The 23,795-nt window shown below is 36.9% G+C and overlaps 2 protein-coding genes across 2 annotated transcripts in view; one reads left to right on the top strand and one right to left on the bottom strand.

The window, feature by feature from the left end:
* Positions 1–23,795, top strand: part of FANCC (FA complementation group C) — a 79,362-nt gene that overhangs the window by 48,859 nt on the left and 6,708 nt on the right. Inside the window, exons 6-12 of the mRNA XM_066181710.1 lie at positions 612–676; positions 3,294–3,458; positions 6,430–6,586; positions 13,953–14,005; positions 16,559–16,658; positions 21,038–21,113; positions 21,915–21,996. Coding sequence (XP_066037807.1) covers positions 612–676; positions 3,294–3,458; positions 6,430–6,586; positions 13,953–14,005; positions 16,559–16,658; positions 21,038–21,113; positions 21,915–21,996 — 698 coding nt within the window. The remainder of the gene's footprint in view (positions 1–611; positions 677–3,293; positions 3,459–6,429; positions 6,587–13,952; positions 14,006–16,558; positions 16,659–21,037; positions 21,114–21,914; positions 21,997–23,795) is intronic.
* AOPEP (aminopeptidase O (putative)) overlaps positions 26–23,795 on the bottom strand; it is a 227,025-nt gene continuing 203,255 nt past the window's right edge. Inside the window, exon 17 of the mRNA XM_066181702.1 lies at positions 26–2,790. The gene's annotated coding sequence lies outside the window, so the exon portion shown is untranslated. The remainder of the gene's footprint in view (positions 2,791–23,795) is intronic.

The following is a 23,795-nucleotide window of genomic DNA, read 5'->3' on the forward strand; positions in this document are numbered from 1 at the left end:
AACTTTTTATTAGATTACACTGTAATAGATGTTCGTAAAAACAAAATTCCCATGGCTGTCATGCTATATCAAAAGAAAAACCCTATTCTATCATTATTTTTGCCCCATGAAGTTAAAATTATATTTATTATTTTATGTATTAGATGGTAACTTCTGAATTTTTTTTACTATGTCTGAGGCATTTAAAATGGGAGATGAGCCCTAAATCTTACCTAAAGTCACTTCTATATTTAAGATATATAAAAATAGAGGGAAAAATATTTCATAATATATTGACTTGAATTAGACAAAGCATGTAAAAATTATTAGTAATGCTTTTCTGAAAGTTATGTCTTAACTGTTGGGGAAGCAGAGCTAAAATGAATCTTTTTTGTTTTAAAATGTGTAAAGTATATAATGTGTTAAAATTTTGCAGTACAGTTTGTTCAGTGATTTAGAGAACTTTTATTTGACTTCAATAGTTAAAAAATTTAAAAAATGAAAATAGGTGAACAGAGGAAGTTATTAACCTTTACAGTACATCAGTCACACAGAATCATGCAACTAATGTCTGATTATTGGCAGTAAATGTAATGCATTTTATCTTACTTATTTTTATTTTATTTTAACAGATGGTAATTTCATTAGTAACAGAACTCAGAGAAAACCAGTTCAATGGACTTAAAATTCAGGAGAGGTAGGTGTTATCTGAACATAATTTTGATACGTTTTGGTTTGGATCATTACTGTTCAGTGAGGATCTTTACAGTCTTGGGCAACTTGGGCTTCAGTTGAAAAGTTTTGGATACATATGTTAAGTAATTTAAGGTGTGGACAAGCTTGGTAAGTTTGGTTTCACATAAGAGTTTGTACTTAACCTAGGAGTCATAGAACAGTTGGAAGGGACCTTCAAAGATCATTTGCCTAATGGTGCTGTTGACACTAGTTTTCACATGATCATGCCCTTTTGCTGTCTGATGTGTACCTTTCTACTGACCTTGAAGTGCAGATCATAGTCTTTTGTAACTACTAAAGTTATGTCATTTGAATATCAGTAGCCCCTATTGATTGCCTGTAAATTAAGTGAATTGCTAAAAAAACAAAAGGAAAAATGAGAATATTTTTAATGTAAAGTATGAATTCAATTTATGTCTTCTATCTTAAGTGTATTCGATTTATTAGATTAAATTATTAATAACAGAGTAATAAATATAAATAAGCAATACTTATCCATATTTAAATTATTAGTGAAAAAATAATTACACCAATAGTGTTATGTAATAAACTAAATAAAATTATTGTTATTATTTAATAGCACAATGACTAATAAGTAAATAAAAGCATTTAAATATTAATAAAATTGAAATAATTCATAGTTAATGAACTGAATGAAAGAAAATGACTGTGCACATTTTGTTGCCCTTTAGAGCCAAAAGTGATGCTATGAATAAAAGAGTTTTATGATCTATTTTACATAGCATGTAAAATTACAGGAAAGAAGAGGCTGATTGAAATATTTTTCTTGTATCATGAGCCAAAAACCTGGCTATTCCTCTCCCCTTCCTCTTTGCATCTAGATATATGGTAAGGAAGATTAAATGAGCTGAATTTGTTAGAACTGATTTTGGCATTAAAACCATGGACTCAGTTAATGACGAGTATCACAAAGTTTCTTTCCATGAAGGAAATGAATGCTCACATTTTAGAAAATAGGATGAAACAGACTTAGGTGAAAAGCTGGTTGAGACTGTTGGGAAAAAAAATACCTGATTTCTGCTGGGAGAAAGGGAAAACTCTGAACTTAGATTGATTTTTGAGTGTAGAAATTATGATATGGATATTCATTGAAATTCCAGAGGCAAAAGTTGTTTGCTTTTAGAAGTGTACATCTTCTCCTTTTCCCATTTAGTAATATTTTAAAAATTTGTATGATAATATCTGTGCACATTCATTGTACACAGTGGGGTGCGTTGTGCCCTATTCTTCAAGAACACAGTTTGAAGATTATGTAGAAGAAAACTACAGGGTTTTTCTTCTGAAGCTAAGTAAGAGTAAATCTGCTAAATTTTGCTAATCTTGGATAAGGAATTAGAAACATAATTTTGCAAACGGAACTGATTTAGAGTTTCAGGTCTGTGTATCCTGGAAAATATTGCTGCGTGATAAGATCATCTCAATAACTACTATTTGTACAGAAGCACTTGTGACAAAAGTGCACTTAGAAGTATTTCAGTATAAGAAACCTTAAACACATATTTAGTCAGGTTATCAGTCAGAAATAGCATCTTTGAAAATGTGTCATGTTTTATTTCTGCCTCTTTTAAATGGTAATGATTAATACCTTGTGTCCATACTGCTGAGCAGCCTGCTTAATTCCCATCTCCAGTCCTCAGGAGTAGTATTGGTGACTTCTCAATGAAAATGCTTTCAGATTCTTGCAGACAATGCACTTTTACTGAATCAGGAGAAATTGGCAGGAACTTAGGGAAGCCTTTTACAAACAGTATAGGACAATATTTTAATTTGCCGGAATTCAGTATTTCATAGTTCTTGGTCTTGTAGAGTATTTCTGTCAATACTACAGTTTCATGTGCTAGAAATAACGTATGTTCTCTGGGAAAGTTGTGATTTCTTTTTGCAAATCTAGTCTCTGCCATTTTAATTTTCTTAAAGTTGCAAAGTTCCTGTATTTTCTTTATGTTCCAGATTCCACTGTCTTTAATCATTTCCATGTAGTTTTAGTGAGAAGATCCAGCAAGTGGTTTGTATATTAAGATCCAAAGGTGCTACATATTCCTTTGTTGTGTAGATCTGTAAGACAAAAATTTTCCAGCTGAGCACTTGAAGACAGCAAGATTCATAAATTGTTTGTGTTAAGAGGAAAAAGAGGTTAAAAAAGCAACAGCAGGCCTGAAAAGCAGCAGCTAGGCTGTTTCTTCTGGGGCTCCAGGAAACTTACATGGGAGCTGTGAATCTCTAGTCTTTCTTCACTGACCTGGGGAAAGACAGAGAAGTGTCTGCTTGGAAGGATGGGGTGATGGAGCCAACACAACTGGGTCCAGTTCAGAATTGTGTTGATATCCCTCACATGGTTTGCTTTGAACACTTAAAAATCAAAATTAATCTGACTTCTTAACATTCTGCACACAATATAGAATGATAGGTTAACAGTCATTCTAGTAAATAATTTTTCAACAGTTAGGTATGCATATCTTACATTTAATCTGTAATTAATTTTAATGTCCCTTTTTTATCTTAGCAGTTTAGAATTTATGACTTTTCTGGAATACAAACTGTGTATTTTTTTCCCTCAGCACTTCAGCCAGTCGTGTGAATGCTGTGTCCATTTTCTGTGTGCCTCTCATAACTTTGCCTGATCTAACTCCACTGCTCAAAACTCTCCTTCTTTACCATGGAGGTTCATCAAAAGAAGTTCTCAGTTCAAAGTTTCTAGAGGCTGTGAATGAGGCCTTTTTAAAGTAAGTAGCAAGGTTTGTATTATTTTGCTTTTTCATAAAGACTGTCAATTCAATTCAATGTGTTTTTTTCTGGGTTTGTATGCTGAATGCACTGTATACCTTTCTAGTAAAGTATTTCCCTTGCAGTTGAATAGCAGAGCTAAGACTGTGGGCCAAAGCAGAATTTTACATTGCTGATGCACAAACTGTGGCATAACAGCTTTAAATATTGACTGGGACTTTGTCTCATCTATTTCCTAAAAAGGGGGTTTAAGCCTTTAAAAGATTTTAGGAATTTTGTGGAAATTGTCTTAATTTTTCACAGAAATGTCATTTATGTGTCATATAAGTGTATTACCATTCCTAACCTGACATTTTGGTAGCCATTTTAATTTTTCTGTGTTTAAGATAGATCCTTATGTTTGATGTTTTCGCAATTCTTCTGGGTTTTGTTGGGTTTTTTTTTTTTTTTTGAGAAATTTGTTGTCTGGATTCTAAATTCTTCTGGTTTTCAGCAGATTAGTTTTAATGAGTCTGAGAGAGGAGCAATTTGTGAAATACAGCTTTCCTTGTTTTGCTACCAGTAAGCCCACTGTTCTCATAAAATCAGTCTGTGGATGAAAATCAGCAGAGTGAAGCTGAACATCAGCAAGTTGGCTATGCCAGGAAAGGGAAGATGTCAGGGAAAGCACAGCCTACTTTTGCTTGAGAATTGCTTTATTCTAGTTGTAGCTGAGGTGCTGTATTATAAACAGATTTTTTTTATACTAGAAAATGTCCCTTGTGAACACTTTGTGTCAATTATCCATTTCTCTCATTTTTTAATCAGTTTTAATTGCTTCCCCTTGTACTGATCATCGTTTCTGAGATGTTCAGTTGAAGATTTTTGTGGTGATCCATTGAGGGCTCCAGACAAAAATAGATAATTAATGGGAAAGTAAAATAACTAATCCATGCATGTTACTATAAGCTGAGGAAAAGGAATGAAATGGGAGTGGGAATGTGGAGGTTTGTACTGAAAGATGTACCCAAAAATACAGAGCTATCTTTCACTCTTTCACTTGTCCATCTTTTGTGGCTTCCAACTGTTCCACCAGTTTGAAAGACTTTGAGAGCAAGTTCACAGGTCCTATACAGAAGGTTTGTTCTTGTATCAGTAAGCTGATGGGCAGTCCATCATGACAGACTTCTGAGACTTCATGTTGTGAGTAAGGCCATTCTTTGGATGGCCATAAGAGGTTCTTCTGATTGAAATAAATGTCTCTTTTCTTAACTGTTGAGCTGCTTACTTATCACAGTGAACAAAAATATCAGATTTCACATGGCTTTTGACTAAGTGACTCTTGCAGGGTCCTCAATGAAAGCGCATGGTTTCCCTGAGAGCAGATACAGGCTCACGTCTGTGTTACATGATCTGTTCCTGGACTGTCACTGAACTCATGTGGTCTTAATGTGAATTTGCTTGTATTTTATCCTTTTCCCTGCTCTGACAACTGAATTCTGTTTTTCCTAACTCTGTCGTGTTCTGAACGTGTCCCCTTTCTGAAAATGGGTGAAGCCTACCCCAGAAAACAGGGCACTTGCAAGACTCCAAAGAACTCAAAATTGTCCTGGTGGGACCATCTGCAAGTTCAGTTGTGGGAATATAATCACTTCAGTTAACTTCCTGTATGGTTTTTATATCTTAGAGTAGCAACATCTCTATGTAAGTTTATTAGCTTTCTTTTCTTGCCTTAAAATCTATAATATCTACCATGCTAGCAAAAAAACAAGAAGAAAGTTGCTAGTGGCAAAATCAGCTCATCTTTTGTCATTCTTAATTTACTCTGATGTGCATATGTGCTTTAATAGTAATATTTAATAAAACAGCATCGTGAAATTAAGCATTGCTTTACAGTTTTGAAATTCTGGATACTTCAGTGTATTTCTTGTCTCCACATGTACACTTTAAGGTCATTACATAATAATGAATGAAAAAAATTACAGGCTTTTTAATGGAGTTCAGAATTCTGAGAGCTGATAATTAAGTGAACGTATGGCAAAATAAATACATTGAAAATATATCCTAAAATGGCTTTAGTATTCTTTTTGCTGGTATTTTTCTCTTTTGTCAGTAGCTTTGGTTTGCATGTACTCTCCAGCCTAATTTTAGGGTTTTCAATCTGAACTTGATTTAAGACCAAGGCAAATATTTATTGTTATTTATGTATTGTTTTGGTTTGAACCTTTTAATTTGCAACCATCACAACAGCTACAAAAATATTCTAGGATGTTTGTGCTGTGATATTTCTTCTTGGGTGGTTAGTTTAGTATATTTTGATTCATGCTGGTCCACACTGTGCCTTTTCTTTTGTAGTGATACAGCACCAATAGCTGAAGTCTTCAGGTGAAGAGATAACTTGTCTGCCTAACTATTTGTCTGTTAAATAGCTCTGGTCAGTGCTGGTGGGCTGAAGACTTAGCTTCCTCTAAGTAATTTTTTTATTTTTGTTCTTTTTTTTTTCCTTTTTTTTTGGTTGCTTTTGGGTTTTTTCCTTATTTCTCTGCAAAGATAGGTAATAGTTTGATTATACAGCAGAAATATTATGCAGGACCTTCCTGCTCATCTGTCAGTAGCTGTCTGCATGAACTAGTCTAGGTTGGAGAGAGCACAGGGTCCAGGGACAGGACCTTTCTTGAGAGAGGAAGGGAACTCTGGACTTAAACCTTCTGTTTCCATTTGATGGGATCCATCATGACCAAATTTCTAGATTTTAAACATGTGTGGTAAAGTTGCATTTGTAGATGATGGTGATTTCTTGTCATTCTTTGCTCTAATAATAGCAAGGAATGTTTCCTATTGAACAGGCTACTGTAAATAAGATCTCTCTCTTGCTTCAGGTTGATTTTGTGCCTCCTTTTTCCCCAGTATGTTAAAAAAAAAAGTATATATATATTTTTTTGTCTTCCTTCTAGTTACTCAGGTAAAACAGTATTTTCCTTTCTAAACCAGGAAGAAGATCTCCCTTCCTGAATCAGCTGTCTTCAGCCTTTGGCTTCGTCACTTACCAAGCCTTGAAAAAGCTACGTTACATCTTTTAGACCAGTTGTTTTCCGTTCAGTTCAATTCATTGGAAGAAGTCGCTCATGTCATAAAAGACTCATTGCTGGTATGTGCAACATGTAGTACATTTGATACCGCTCTTTCATGCTTCAGGAGTGACAGTTTTCAAATATGTCAGCGTAGAAACATACATCAGCATAAATGGCCTTTATGGCATGTATGACTTGTTAATGCAAGCCAATCTTGAGTCTTACAAACATCATTAATTTTTTAGTTTTCACACTGAATTGGTAGAAAGGAAAAAAACATTTTATTCAGTAATGAAGAGTGGCTAAAGAAATGAAACCCAGTGGTGAGGGTGCTGAGTACTTTCTTCTGTCTTAAAAAATTATAAACTCTGGCCAGGAAGGATTTGAATCTATCTGTTTTTACTTCAATCTCTGTGCCCTTGGAGTTCAGCAGCCTGAACAATGGGAATCCCTTGTAGATTATTTTATTATGTGACTGCTTAGTTACTTGGTTTTGTTTGCAAACCTGAACAAAATTCTTAATGCAAAACATTTGCTAAACTGTAATGAAAATTTGTTTTCAAATGCTGTGTTATTCAGAGCACAAAAAAATCTTCCCTAAGAGAAAACCTGCCACAGTACTTTTCCCAAAATAATGAACTAGTTTGCAGCACTAAATGTAAATTTAATTGTTAATTGCAGTGTGAAATAGCATGTGTGTTATGCACTCAAATTATATGTTCCATAAAATCACAGAACTAACGAACGGCATATGGCATTTTATTTTCAGCCTATAAAACTGCTTGCAGAGTACGTATTCTAGTCAGGAAAAGAATGCTACCTTTAAATGTTCTTCTTTTTAAATTGAACCTGCAAAACTGTTATTTTAGGGATCCATTACAATACTTGAAAATTTCATAAATGGCTTGGTGTCAGCTGTTCTTCAGGTAGGTATTTAGGGATTTAGGTATTGCAGCAAACAGAGCCATATACAGGGTCTATGCCTAATTTTTCTATATATTGTGAATATATATAGTATATATCTACTTTATATACTATATATAGTAGATATATATTGTGAATTTTATATAGTATCTGGTACTACACCAAGTACCAGCTGAGGAAGAAAAAAGATATCTATATCTAAGTTACCAATATATAAAAAGAAGTCAAATACTTGTTTCAAGTTGTTTTTGTTACTTATTAAAAATGTTCATACTTCAGTTTTCTTCACATTCTGATTCCTGTAAAGAATGGAACATTACTGTGCTAGCACACTTAGGTTGTCTTTACTTGCCTCTGCTCCAAAGACTTTGTGCTTTCAAAATAAGATATTCAGAGACTAGCAAGACCAGTGTAGCATCTTTGAAAACTGGTTTAGAGAGGACATCCTGTGGACAGAGTGAATGAATGGAGCCATAAAGAAGAGAGCAGTAGGCACCTGGATATTGATGATTGATAGGAATTGATAAGAGGGAGGATGCATAAATGGGAGATGGCATAACAGGTAAAAACAACAGGATGAGAACCTTCAGAGAGGCATTATAGAAGGAAAATAATGTGGTCTGGAAATTGTGTTCTAGATGCATAATGATATTTTGAACAACATGTACATGGTACTGTAAAAATACTTGTGTGACATTACATTAGTCAGCACTTTGAATCCAACAGTATATTAATTTAGCCTGCATTAAGGATATTTAAATAATTATTTAGGAATGTGGATGTGCATTTTTTTGGCAGTTGGATTATGGTGTTTCAGGATGTAAGCTCTGCTTATCTTATGGATATGGTAATAGGGGAATCATGAGACAAAACTAGATTTCTACTTTCCTATGTGGAAGAAAACCTTTAGAGGACTAATAGTCAGGAATATGTTAGTGATTTTATTGTAGTACATTATAAGAAGGAAATTTGAATAAGCTCTTTCAAAATTGCATCATCAGAATAATTTAAATCAAGATAAAACATTTATCAATTTATCTTGATATAGTAATCATACTGTACATAAACCTCTTAGAGATCTAAGGTACCCAAATAGTTGTAAACCACTGTACTTCTCTTACAAAAGAAATTTGATATATACTACTTGTTATTTTAATTCCAAGAGTAATTGTTGTGTGATGGTCCACTAACATATGTTTATATGGCATGCTATTATGTTTGTGAGTTTGTGGCTAAACTGAAATTATTATTGGAAATTCTGTAGTTAATCAGAAGTAATAAAAACAAGTGAAGTGAACATCAGTGATGTTCACTTTGGAATTGAGTGGGTGAATGGATGTCTGCCTTTCTGAAGTAACTTCAGGGTTTTCATGTCTGCATTAACAACTAAACATGCAGTAAATACACACACTACTATTTTATGCTTTACCAGGAATGGATGGATATGTATATACACAGATTTTTAAAGCCCATGTATATAAAAAGAGATGTGATTGAATTGGTGTCATTTATAGTTTCTGTTTGGTTCTGAGATAGCTTTCCAAAGTAGCTTTATTTATTTCAAAGGTATGTTGCAAGAAAAGTGCAATAGGTTGAGGGGACTCAAAATTTGTTGGCTTCTTCTTTATAAACCATCTGTTCTTGCTGCATTTTGTTTTCCACCTTGGCAGCATAGAAACATAGAATCATTAGGGTTGGAAAAGGTCTCCAAGATCATTGAGTCCAACCTTTGACCGAAAACCACCATGTCAACTAAATCATGACTCTTAAGTGCTACATCCAGTTGTTTTTTGAATACTTTCGGGGATGATGGTTCCAACACCTCTCTGGGTAGCCTGTTAAAATGTTTAACTACCCTTTCCATGACAGAATTCTTCCTAATGTACACACAGGTAACACTCTGTCTCTTGTCCTGTCACTGGTTGCCTGGGTGAAGAGACTGACCCCCACCTGGCTACATGCTCCTTTAGGCAGTTGTAGAGAGTGATAAGGTCACCCCTGAGTCTCCTTTTCTCCAGGCTAAACACCCCCAGCACCCTCAGCCACTCTTCACAGCATGCTACAGACCCTTCACCACCTCCATTGCCCTTCTCTGGACTCGCTCCAGCCCCTCAATGTCCTTGCAATGAGGTGCTTTGCTGAAGTAATGGCAGACAATATCCGCAGTCTTTCTCTCATCTAACAGGCAGGTCACCTGCTCATAAAAAACAATAATGTTGGTCAGGCAGCCTGTCCCAAGCCCCAGCTGCCTGGGCCTGATCCCGTGGTTGTCCTGTATGTGCAGTGTGATGGCACCCAAGACAGTCTGTTCCATAACATTCCCTGGCACTGAGGTCAGACCGACAGACCTGTAGTTCCCTAGATCCTCCTTTCCATTCTTGTAGATGGGTGTCACACTGGCCAACCTTCAGGCACCTGAGACCTCAGTTAGCCAGGACTGATGATAAACGATGGAGAACAGCTTAATGAGCTCTTCTCCAGCTCCCTCGGTACCCTTGGGTGGATCCCATCTGACATCACAGACTTGTGATCGTCTGAGTGGCACAGCAGGTCACTAACAACTTCCTCCTGGATTGCAGGGGGTCTGTCCTGCTCCCCATCCCTGTCTACCTGATCAGGGGGCTGGCTGCCCTGAGGATAACAGGGCTTTCTGTTAAAGACTGTGCGAAGGAAGACATGAAGTACCCCAGCCTTTTCCTCATCCTTGGTGACTCTGTTCCCTTCCATGTCTAGTAAAGGATGGAGATTTTTTCTTGGCCCTCCTTTTGTAGTTAATGCATTTATAAAAACAGTTTCTATAATCTTTCACAGCAGTGGCCAGATTGAGTTGTAGTTGAGGTTTTGCCTTTCTAGTTTTCTCTCTGTATGACCTAATGGCATCTTGAGTTCCCTGCTTCATCTTCCAAAGGTCATGAGCTCACCTTTTTTCCCTGAGTTCCCATGAAAGCTCCCTGCTCAGCCAGGGCAGTTGTCTTCTCTGTCAGCTCATCTGTTGGCACATGGAGATGGTCTACTCTTGTGCCTTTAAAATTTCCTTCTTAAACCATGTTCAGCCTTCCTTGACCCCCTTTGTTTTTAAGGGCAGTTTCCTGACAGACACTCTGAACCAGTATCCTGGACAGGGCAAAGTCTGCCTTCTGGAAGTCCAAGGCAATTGATCCCCTTCCTTACTTCACCAAGAATAGAGAAACTCTATCATTCCATGGTGAGTGTGCCCAAGATGGTCTCTGACCACCACATCTCCCACAGCCCTTCTCTGTTTGTGAACAGCAGGTCTGGCAGGGCATGCCCTGGTAGGCTCCCCTACCAGCTGCGTCTGGAAGTTATCTTCCACCCACCGCAGGAACCTCCCAGACTGTCTCCTCTGCCCTGTGTTGAGTTTCCAGGAACAAGGGCTAATGATCATGAAACATCCACTGACAGAATATTTCACTTCATCCTGGCTGGGTGGTCTGTACCAAACTGCCAGCAGGATCTCTGCCCTGTTGGCTACCCCTCTGACTGTCACCCACAGGCACTCAGCCTGATCCCCACTGTCCCTGAGCTCTACAGTCAAGGTACTCCCCAATGTAACAGAGCCAATGAAAGAGGCATTAATGAGGAAGAGGAAGGACAGAGAAAATTACTCTTCATGTTGATAGATTCAGACACTTACAAAACTTCTGTAAAAATATACTTGTGCTTTAAAAAGAAATGTATTCTTCAAAATAAAACCACATTTGGTGTTTTGTATAGGAAAAAGGGAACAATTCCTATTTTAAACTGGTAAATATAAAATTCAGAAATACAAATATACAGTTGGAAGATACAAACAACATTTGAAATACAGCACCCTAGTAGTTTCCTAATGTTAGATGTGCTTAACTTCTGGAAGTGTTGTGTCCAATTATTTGCATGTGAATCTGGAAATCAAGAGTTAGCATCTCAAATCTGTATGACCTTGGTCATGTTTACTTCCCCATGTTTACTTGTGGTTGTTACAGAGCATTCTGTGATGTGAATAAAATGCAGATTATTCTGTCTCTTTTTTTTCCCATTTCCTTGCTTACTGCTTACTGTAGATACAGATTTATTTTGTTTTTTATTCAGTTCTGGCTTTGTGTTATTTAATAAATGAGTTGTTTCAGATTCTGCTTTCTAATAATACAGTTCCATAAGTAGTATAGCTCTTTAAGATTTATGTCTGGAAAATGTTATGTTAAAAGTATATTTTTTCAATCCTAATACCACACATGCAGCTTCAATTCTCTGTGTTTGAATTTTTTTTGTGTGTGTATTGTGCTGTCTGTATTGTGCATGTTTTAGAAGTGATTAAACAATACATAGGGTTTGAGTTCTGTGGAAAGCATTGAATAGTTGTGGACAAGATTATTGAAATGTAAAATGTCTTTTTATTTTGAAAATATAAGGAGATTATGTGAACAAGAAGAAAATTTTATGAAAATCCCTCCTGAAAATGATAGTCCCTCCTAAATTTCAGAACGGCTGCTGGCAGTAGCAGAGTTGTGCTACCTGCTCTTGTCCTGCTACACAATAAGCATCTCCAAATTGCAGGGCATAGTTTGGTACTATCACAGCATTCTTGCTCTGAATGCTTGCAAATTAATTCCATATAGTCCATTGATCAAAATCTTGTGAAATTAGGTAACATTGGGATTTGGGCTTGGGTTGGTTTATTGTTTTTTCCCCTTTTTACTACCAGTGATGAGATTCATATTGATTTCAGTAGTTTAGATAAAATCCTAGGGGCTATTAACTGTGATTTCTTGTAGTGAGTACTGTTAGCTTGCTGCTGTCTGCCAGGAAGAAGTGGGGAGTTTTTCATTGTTGTGTACAGCACATTTATTTTGGACTTGTTCAGAAGAACTAGGATTTGATCTTGGTCTGCGAGCTGATATGCTGGTGGATCTTTTGTGGTTTGTGTCCAACCTGTCTTAAGCAACCGAGTGTTGGTTCGTCATGATAGAAGTGTGTGCCTGCAAAGGTGGGTAGAGTGTCTGAGAGACAGGGGAAGAATTACTGACTCAGCCCTTTAGCCCACAGGACTGACAACGTGCTCTCACTTTCCACTGCTCCCCGGAACCTCATAATGGTTGGGTCTGGAAGGCAGCTCTGAAGACCAAGTCCAGTCTTCCCACAAAAAACCCCTCCTGTTAGTCTCCTGTCGGGGCTTCCTTCCCTGCTGCGGCGGCAGTGGGGTTTGGGGCGCAGCAAATTCGGGATTTGCTGCTCGTGCTGTGGAGCGGGAGGTGGCGCGCATCCCACGGCACAGCTTGGCGGAGAGAAAATGGGCAGGACCGCAGGATGCGGTGCCGCCTCCTATTTACGGCATGGCAGGCAGCTGGGGGAGAGGAGCAGCCTTGCTAGACAGTTTTTAGTGAAGGTTGTTTGTTTTCCAGCATTATCGTGTGCGGATCGTATTAAGCGAAGCCCTTGTTCTCCCTGTGTACAACTAAAAGATGCTATTTTAATTCCTATTACTATGATTATAATAATAATTATAACTTATTTTTGTAAACATAATTTTTATATATTATTACGGTATTACATTAATTTTCTACTTAGTACTTTTTAGCTTGAAACAAATGCCTACGAGTTTTCAGTGCATTATGCACTTCAAGCTGTACTAATAAATGACATTTTATAAATAGTATGCTTCCTAAAGTTTATAGAATGCATTTATTAAACATGCTTTACACTAGTATGTTCATGAACCATATTCTATTAAATCTCCAGGCACTAACATCAGAGACTCTAAGTTGCTTTTCAACTTAGACTTGACCTTAGTACTTTGGGGAATGCATAAGTGGGGTCTTTTCTTAGTGTTCTATAAAAGCCTTAAGAATATGGAATTAGAAAGCAGTGTATTTACTGGTGTGTGTTTAATATAGCAACTTTCTCAAAACAGTCTTTTGTGTTGTGGCATGGTAAAAGGCTTCACTAGTTTTTAAAAAAAATATTTTCATGCACTGAGCTATTAGTTCAAGTTATTTTGCTAGCTTGAACTAGCAACTCTGAAGTTCACAAAAAGATAATAATGTGGAAAAATGTCTTGGACAAAAATGCATGCAAAACTATTAAAGACAAAGGTGATAAAATCAGTTTAATTTTGAAGATGTAGCAGGAGTCTCAAAGCACATCGAGAAAGGATTGTCTGCAAAGATGAAAGAAAAGCTTTTTGAAAATCTGCTCCCTGTGTCTAGCCTTCAGCAACTGCATGCAACAACCTGTTCTTTCTGTCTGTCATCTTTAGTATTTGTAGTGATTGTTGTCATAAACAGTTTAGGATCCCAGGTGTTTGCGTGTATCAGTGGTTAAGCCTGCTTGGTCTCACTGTGGAGTATCCTAAGAATTCTAATCCTGAGAAAATCTGAGGGTTTAGTAAGAATTGATCTTAGACCTACAGTTTAATAATGGCTGTGTAATAGCATCCATGAGTTAAGCTGTAAGTTATGCAATGACAGTTGTGTGAGTTGTTTCTTATTAATACCTAATTTTCTTTCATTTGTTTATCAACAGCCACAAGCAGCAAGCCATCCTGCTATTTTCAGAATTGTAAATGAAATTTTCAAGTAAGTTTTGAAATTGCTGTGGGAAGGGGTTTAAATGACCCATTTAAAGGTTTTCCTCAAGAGCAGAACCAATGTTATAATCTGCATCATATTATAATTTCAGGATATCTTTTTATCTGTATGCTTTAAAGTCTCTTTTTGTGTAGTACAGTGCAAATAATGAAAAATGTTAAAAATCTTAAGAACTTTAAATAGAAGTTACATTATAATAATCATAGGTACAGTGATTTATTGTATTTTAGCTTTTAAAATTCGTCATTTATTTTGTACTTCAGAAGAGATTTATGGTTGAAATACAACTTTGAGGTGAAAATTAAAAATGCTGAAATGGCTTGGCCCATGCCAGCATGATAGTAGCATTTAGCAAAAACATTTGCACTTACCAGTGTAGCGTCTTTTACATTTTGTTTATGCTTTTCAGGATTTATGTTAGATATGCTCTTAATGGCTTTAAACTATTGATCTACCTGTTAATAATGAGTTTGGTTTTGAATGCATTAAAATTATTTTGAAGCAAAAATATATTGGTTACCAAGTGGGGGTTTAAATTCTTTATACTCAGTTTTCACTGGCTTTTCTCTTCTTTGGTCTTGACTTAATATGTACTGATTTTTAGTAGATCTACTGCCAGGGTTATCAGTTTCAACAATTATCAACAATAATGTATTTAGTGGCTGACATCCTTTGCTCATCAAGTGTTTCCCTTCTTAGGAAAACATGCCCAGGGTACATGTGTTTGGGGGCATTTGTGTGTCTGTGTGCACGTTTAGGTTTGTGCAGGCACTAACAGAAGAGTCTTGGGTGTAGAAACTGTATACCACTGTATTGTGAGAATGAAGCCACTTGGGAACCGGTGTTCTGGCAGACCTTTGTTGCTGTGGTCCCATGTCTGCACACCGATAGCATTTTCTGAAGAGTTGAGATTCATCACTTTCCCAAAGCAAGATGCATTTAAAAATTGACGTGGCTTCAGCAGATGTGTACTGATATCCTGGGCTGGAGGCTGTATATTGTGATGGTACAGGCAGAAAAAATCTGTCCAAGCCTCTTGGCTTATTTAAGGTCATGCTAAATAAAATATTTTCTAAAAAACCACATGACTTCACTACTCTTTTGCATCCTTTCCCTTTGGTAGATAGTAGAAGTGGATAAAATTATATTTCTCAGCTCATGCAGGACTTTGTCCAACACAGTATTTCCTGGTAAAACTTTGCACTTCTATTAATGTTTCAAAATGCCTTAAAAATTATTTCCAGTTTCTAAGCCTACATTTCTGCTCCCTGCCTTTACTTTGAATTGTTTTTGCTCAATGTGCTTGTTCCTTTACATTGTTGGTATTAAAACCTTGATGTATTTTAAGAATACTATGTCTCACCTCTACTTGATACTTACATTAAGCTGTATATGTTAGCTGGTTTTTGCAGACCAGTTGGTTTATGCAGCCTTCTGTTTATTTTTGTTGTCTTTCTCTAACATCCTTCCAACTATCATTAAGTGTGTGCAGATGTTAAGATACTATTCCAGTTGTAATCACATGTGAGATTTTAGAAAACTGCTGATAAAGAAAATGTACTTCCTTTGCTTGGAAACTGTGTTAAGTATCTATAGCTGGCACAAAACTTCTTTTGTATTTGGGGTTAGTGTTTGTTAGAAGCATAGACCTAAGCATTGTGACTCTTTCTGTAATAACTTCTGCTATTTTCATGCATATTGAGATTAATTGTGCTAAATTATCTTATCACAATGATATTACTTACTGCTTTTATTTCCCAATGTTTTCGTGCTATGTGTGGCTATACAGAAGTCCATACACCTAGGCTGTCTTGAGTTTCCATGTACTATTTCTTGTTTTTATATCAGTGGCTTTATTTGCCTGTAGTTTTGTGTCATTTCTATTTTACAGTAGTGTGTTAGCTCTTCACATGTTTTGGAAGGAATGAAACAATTCTCTAATACTTGTATCTCACTGGCAACTTACTTGGAACAGTTTTTCTCCTTTCTACTTACTATATGTCTTTCAAATACGAGAATGAAAATTGCTGCCATGTGTTTTTCTCCACTTGCTCCATTTGCTCAGGGTTATTTTGCACTGTGGGCGAAGACTTGAAGCATTCACCTTTGTAAACCCTTAGAGTGGCCTATGGGCTGTAGTCCCACAAAACACTATAAATTATGCTTAATTTAATCATGGGAGTAGTTGCTCTGAACACAATAAACTGATCTGAAGCCAAATTTGGCTAATAAACTTGTGGTAGTCTTTTTAATTGTATACTTATTTAGGTAGGATAAATTATGTGTCTCCATGGATACTGTATATATTTACTAAGTCTAGTTTTATTTGTAGGAATTGTGTGTGAGGTTTATTTTGGGTTTTTTTAAATCAAAAATAAAATAGAAAAAGTTAGCAAAGTGAGTATTTCTGTTAGTGGTGTAATGACACAGTTCAAATCTACAGCACATGAAGAATATACCTTTTTCTTTCATTTCAGTTAACAGTGGTGTGATGACCAGACTAACTGTCTGATCTGTCATACCTAATTTTTCAATGTGTAGGAATACACTGATGGAAACTGATGCAACTTCAGAAGTTATGACAATAACACAGGTGTTTACACAACTCGTCCTTCAGGCTCATCGGAATGAATACAAACAGGTTAGTCAAGATCTCTTTCTTATTTATTCTTTTTTCCAGTGAGAAAGTGCAAAATTTTGCAAGAAAAAAGCCCAATTCTACTCTTAAGAGAAGTGGCTGAATATAATGAGGTAAATAATAGCATCCCTCTGTAGCTGCATAGATGTGCCAAAGTTCAGCTCAAACATGTTTACCTGCACATAAAATTATAGCATGAAAACAACATGTAAGAGCAATTTACCCAACTTAACCCTCGAGTATGTCTGCCTAAAGTGCTTTTCACAGGCTCAGTTCCCCTGATGCTGAAGTTTCTGTCTGAAGAGTGAACATGAACATTCATCTTTGATAAAAAGGAGGAAAAAATGCTAGATGCATTTTTCTTTTGCAGTAGCAGATTCTCTGATAAAAAATGAAGCAGAGATAACAACCCCATTCCCAGTCCCCTAAATAATTATAAGTAAGATATTGAATAGTCATATTTGTCTGTTCAGAAGGTAAAAGACATAGTATACATACTGGGACACAGAATACCTAATGGTTTCAGTTCCTGATCCCCAACAGTGGTCTCTCTGAAATTTTCCTTGGTTTAAATTTTCAAATTTCACAGCTTAGTCTCTTTTCTTCACAGATTTTTATACAGGTCTTACTGAACTGAATTAAGTGGAATTACTTCTGTGATAATTTAAACAAGAGCAAAATTAGTTTCTTACCTTAAAATTTCAAAATACAGATATGAAAAATCTTATTTTACTTATAGGTTGCAAACTTGAGTTCAGATTCCCAAATCACATGGTCGCATCCTACTATCTTGTTTGTTTTTGAAATCAAATTCGTATGATGCAAGTTTGGAAAGACCCTGTAATTTAAAACCTTCCACTTTAAATTTAAGAAAATTTCCATTTCCTTTGATTTTTTGCGTCTTTTTGAGGGAGATGGTGATTAAGAGGATGCTGGGGTTTCTTGTAACTTGTGGCATACTGGCTTTTAATTAGCAGTATGATTGAATCTGTCTTCTAGCTTCAGGCAGCTGTCTTGCTTAATAATTAGTGCTGGGCATGAAAATCTTGTGCCACCCTGACTGCACGGCAACAGCAACTGTGTAGCCCCAGGTGGGGATCAGTGGGTGAGAATGAAAGTCAAGATTCCACACCCATCAGACACCCAAGAGCTAATCCTACTGTGCAGGGATAGATTTTCTTCAAGGTAAAAGTCCTCACTCCTGCTGGCATTGCAACATGGACTACTGCCTGTTTTTCTAAAGTGGTTTTAAATATTGAGTTTAAAGGCATGTACAAAAAGGCAGGTGCAGGTTGCTTCCTAAACTTTTAAGTCAGTCAGATCCATTTTTTTTTCCTTTGGTGATACCATCATTACATATATTCATAAGGTATCTATCTTTGTGGTATGTGATTGTCCTTGACAGGATTTAATGTGCACCATTAGCATTAAGTAGAAGAATGGTAAAAACATTAATGACAGAAGATGAAGTGGGTTCTGCCTGGGCACTGAGACCTTTGGAATTTATAGACAGTATTGAAGAAACTCTAGGCAAACATGCATCCATAAAATTTGCAAAAGTACTTGAGTTGTGTCTCGCAGTTCACAGGTTTGTGTGATAGGTAGAGAGTGATTCTGTTGCAGTGTGGCAGCTGTCAGAAATAGCTGGTTTTTATAATAACTTAATAGACCATTCAGAGAGAACAAGGTTTGGCAGAAAAAAGGCTGAAGAGTGGGAAAAGACTGTGCTACTGGATTTAGGATAGTCTTTTTTCTTCCATGTTTTTGGAGACTGAAAACAGTATAAATGGAACATGGGGTTTGAACATACTTAGGAAAGAGTCCCGTTTCTGTAGTCATTGAAGAAGAAATTCAAGAATGGGTATACTGATATCACTGTTGGGATATGTTTTGTACTAGCAGATTTTCTTTAGATTTGTGATGCTAGTGAAAGCTGACCTGAGGATAGTTGGGTCATATGGCTTGTAAATTTATAAAGTTTAAGTTCATATTTCTATTTGATGGAAATTATAATTTCCTCATTAATTGTTTTCCCGTGATCATTTCAGAATTATCATTGGTTTTCACCTGGGAATTTTGTTTTAAATAGCCGAATAAATATTTTAAACTAGTATTCAATGTTTATTTCCTTTTATACATCATGGCAGTTCTTACAACCAGCTGCATCCAAACATGTTCTGTCTGATAGTACCTTGTTTTACATTTTGTGATGGCATATGTAAGGAAAGAACTGACTAAAATACTGTGTTTATATGACAAACCTTTTTGGCTTTGCCTAGACAGTATACAGAAAATTGTTTTTCACTTACTTCACAATACTGTTTTTGTATGTAGCATGCGCTGCAGGTTGTCTTGCTTACTACTAACTGTATCAAGGGGCTGCTTTTTCATGGGAATGTTTGGTGCAAGTTAATTTGGTACATGCATACTTTACTATAGGATTATTAAATTTTTCTGATCAGCCTAATTCCTCTCTACAAGTGGACTTCTAGAGTCTTATTATATGAGTGATATATGGGCTAAGAAGAGTGCATATATTCATGTGCTGTAATTTCACTTAACTGTTGTTGAACAGAGCAAAAAAAAAGTAGTGGGAAGTGTCTTTGTTTATAAGATGCATGCATATATATGCCAATAGAAAATAGTTATTAAATACAGTCTTCATTGGATTTACAGCTCTATCACATTTTATAGAGTTTGTATTCCCAGTCTGTGTTTCAAGAGATGATCTGTTGGCTAAATGCCTTCTTACTCCTAAAAAAGAAGACAGAAGAGTTCTAAGATTAATGGTGTGGAGATTCAAAGATATAAATGAGAGAGCCATAGATTGCTTGAGAATTGGGAGGGACCTCTGGACATCATCTTATCTAAATCCCCAGCTCCAAAGCTCCAAACTGTGGTAGTGCTTGGCCACCTCACAGTAAAAAGAAACTGAAAAAATATATTATAGAAGTTTTCTATCTGTTTTCTGATAAACAGATAGAATCTCCTGTGCTTGTGTTTGTGCTGTTACCTCTGATCTTGTTACAGTGCACCACTGCAAAAAACTTCTGTTGTTTTGCACCCTTCTTTTAGGTGTTTATATACATTGGTAAGATCCCCCTTGAGCCTTCTCTTCTCCAACCTCTCTCAGCCTTTCCTCACAGAAGTTCTCTGGTCCTTTAATGATCATTGTGGCCCATTTAACTGGGCATTAACTGGGCATAGTGTTTCAGGTTAGGCTGCTGGAATGGCCCCCTACACTGCTGAGGTGAGGGGAAGGACCACCTTCTTGGACCTGCTGGCAATCATTTGCCTAATACAGCTCAAGATACCACTTCCTGCTCTGTGACAGCGTGCACTGCTGACTCACACTCACCTTGGTGTCCACTGGGCCCCCAGGTCCTTCTCTGCAAACTGCTCTCCAGCTGGGTGGCTGCCAGCATGTACTGATGCCTGGAGTTATTCCTCCCCAAGTGCAGGACTTTATACTTTCTCCTTGTTCACATTTTTTGGCTTCTGTCAGCCCATTTCTCCACCCTGTCAAGATCCCTCTGGATGGCAGCCCTTTCATGTATCAGCCACTCCTCCCAGTTTTGTATCATAACTGAACTTGTTAAGGGAACTTGCTGCCCCTTCATCCAGTTCATTAATAAAAATGTAAATAGGACTGGACTCAGTGCTCACCCTGCTGTGCTTTGGTAGTTACTGGACTCCAACTGGATTTTGTGCCAGTGATCAAAGGGAGTTTGTGTTGCACTTGCACATACATGCCCCATGTTAGATGTGCCCACAGTACACATTTGCAGCACAAACAGATTAAAGGTGTGCTGCTGCTAGTCTCAGTTACACAAGCAGTGTTCACAATATACAAGTCACACGTTCTCAGATAAACAAGGCAAGTCTTTTATCTGTGACTGCCCTACCTGCTGCTGGATCAGGTTCTAAGAATTTTACGTTTCCATTTTTGAACAGATGGCAATAATCTACACAACGCCCTCAGATTCTGTACATGTTAATAGTTCTTAGTTTAATATCATCTGTGAATCTGTTTACGCTGGAAAATGAAATTAAACTACTGTCTCTTTTAAGTTCTGCATATTAAGAGTGAAAACTTACGTGATTACAGGGAAAAAGACTAAGACTAGTAACATCATTTTCTTCATGCTCTGAATCTTTTTGGATGCATATGCTTTGAAAATCTATAAATAATTACTTTTCATAAGCAAGCATTTCCTAAATATCCCCCTTTTTTTGCAAAGTCCTAAAATTAACCAAAGTTAATTTTCTGTTTGCTTGCTTCAATCTGTATTGTTAATTACTGCCTTAGATGAGATTATTCACTGTGGGTTTGGTTTGAAGACTGACCAGAAACCTCCTAAAATAATAATTTTTTGTCTTAGCATAAATTTCCACTGAAGGCCTACTTCCCATACCATCACCAGCCTCTTGTTAGAGCTCTAATCAGACGTCCTTTTGGTAAGTTTTTTCATTAAGTATTTGCAGCATTATGAATCTGCATGGTCTGTATATGTCTTAAAATAACTTAAAAAAGGATAGAGATAAATTTTTACTATTTTCTTATTAGGGTGTGTATTATTTAGCAATTTTAATAATATTCTTTAAATGTATTTTTCTCCAGGAACATCTGATTTTTATGTAACAATACTACAGCTGTAACTGTAAAGAAAACTAAATCAGAAGTGAATAATAAAGAATGCATAATTATGTAGGAATGAAGCCACATTACAGAGATTGTAAAAATACTGCAGTCTTTTTATGTTGTAATATCAGTAATTGTCATTAAAATTCATATGTTCTGTTCCCAAGAAACAGGCTTTCCGTTTCTCTGTGATGCTCGAATTCTGATATTTTAGATTGCAGACCCAATTTTTTTTTCAGGTTGCCTATTAATAAAAATCAAGAAACCACTATTCAATTTGGTGTCATTTTTTATGAATGATAATTAAAGCTCAGTACAAGAGCCTCTGAGAATGCTACTGCACTGATTATATATTAATATTGAGGTAGCAAAGGAACATCAGCCTCATTTCAATATTCTTAGCTGTACTTCCTTTTATTTGCTTTATCAATGAGTTGTTGTATGAAACACAGTAATAGGTATTGTTGAAAATTGGGAAATTTTAAAATGAAATTTTAAATACTTTGTGGTAACTGAATCAATTTGGAGAAATCTTATAGTTAGCTTAATGCTTCAGTGTTACATTCTAGTGGACAGGCTATGATTTTAAGAGTTTTGTTTTCATCTTTCATCCTCAGAGCTCCCAACTGCATATTGGTCTCAACACTTGAAACACATTTCGGATATGGTCAAAGCATTAGTAGAAGATACAAACATTAGGTAAGCAGTATATCTTCAAACTTTTTGTCCTTTGTATGTTTGTGAAAGGTCGTGTCATTTGAACATTTCAGTGGCTGCATTTCATCATAGTCTTATTATTCTCTAAATTGGGATTTATTTTTAAGACTAGGAGTTGGATTACTTGCTGAACCTGAGCTTTATACATCTATCTACCTGACCAATAAGCCTCTGAAGAAACAAAATCTTGTCATTCCTTCCAACAAATATTTAGCTGCATGTAAATGCATACTTGTCTATTCTCCCATTTCTCCCTCAAAGCTTTTAACCCAGTTTTATGAAGGAACTTGGCTTTCTGCAGGCTTGTACGAACATCCAAACTGCGGACTTCCTTATTTTCATAAATATATGACTACCAGACTGCAGTATCATTTTTGTTGAATTAATCTTTGGCCTGTCACTGCATGTTTCTTACCTGCTGCCCTTGGGGTTTGTTTGTCTACATGAATTATGCTTTGGTAGGAGATGTTCTGGGACTATATGAAAATAATGAAAAAGCATACATCTCTATCTGCTGCTGCCTTGTTATTCTTTCTTATGAGGAGTGTGATGAGACCTGACTTGTTTAGAGCTTGGATACAAGTTTGCCTAGGTCTGCTCTGAGAATTAGCTGTCCAGAGAATGTTGAACAACTTTTAAATTCAAAGAAACCAAATTAATTTTGATTCTAAACTTGAAATTCAAAGAAACCAAATTAATTTTGATTTTAAACTTGAAATATATCAAAAGAAACATGGAACACCAAGGCTAGCCAGACTTGCAAAGCAAGATCACAGAATCACAGAATCACCTAGGTTGGAAAAAACCTTTGAGATCATCAAGTTCAACCTATGACCTAACACCACCTGGTCAACACCAGGTGCCACATCCAGTATTTTAAACATATCCAGGGACACTGACTCCACCACCTCCCTGGGCAGCCCATTCCAAAGTCTGATTACTCTTTCTGTGAAGAGCTCCTTCCTAATGTCCAACCTAAACCTCCTCTGGTCCAGCTTAAGCCTGTTTCCTCTTGAACTGTCACTGGTGCCTGTGAGAAGAGACCAACCCCCACCTGGCTGCACCCTCCTTTCTGGTCTTTGTGGGGAGCAATAAGGTCTCTCCTGAGCCTGCTCCAGGCTAAACAACCCCAGCTCCCTCAGCTGCCTCTCACAGGACTTGTGCTCCGGACCCTTCACCAGCTCTGGAGCCGTTCTCGCTCCAGCATCTCAATATCTTTCCTAAACTGAGGGAGGAACTGGATACAGCAGTCAAAGCGTGGCCTCACCAGTGCCCAGTACACGGGGACAGTCACTGCCCTGGTCCTTTGCTGATGCAGGCCAGGATGCCACTGGCCTTCTTGGCCACCTAGGCACTCAGTGGCTTGTTTTCAGTCTGCCTTTAATCAGTACCCCCAGGTCCCTTTCTGCCTGGCTGCTGTCCAGCCACTCTATCCCAGTTTTCCCCCTGGGTACTGCAAAAAAGATACATGCAATCTTGCTAGGTTTCAGTTAACTCATGGGGACTTTTTTGTTGCTGAGTGGCAGAAAAAAGCTTTTTGTTGTCCCCTCTGAGGCCAGGCTGTCTGGTGGTAGCTTCTCACTTTCTGTATGAACTGCAGTTCAGTGCTTGCCTGTTCATCCCTGAAGTGTATCAAACCTTTCTGTCCTTGGAGTGTGACCCATAGCTGATCCCATAAGCTTAGAACAAATAAATAAAACAAATATCAATCATAATGCTTTACAATAATATAACTGTGTCTGTTCTTCTTTTTTTGCCCAGCCCTTTCTTGGTTTATATAC

Source organism: Chamaea fasciata, unplaced genomic scaffold (genome assembly GCF_029207755.1).
Source record: "Chamaea fasciata isolate MVZ Bird 193981 ecotype frontalis unplaced genomic scaffold, bChaFas1.0.hap1 SCAF_4, whole genome shotgun sequence".
NCBI classification, from domain to species: Eukaryota; Metazoa; Chordata; class Aves; order Passeriformes; family Sylviidae; genus Chamaea; species Chamaea fasciata.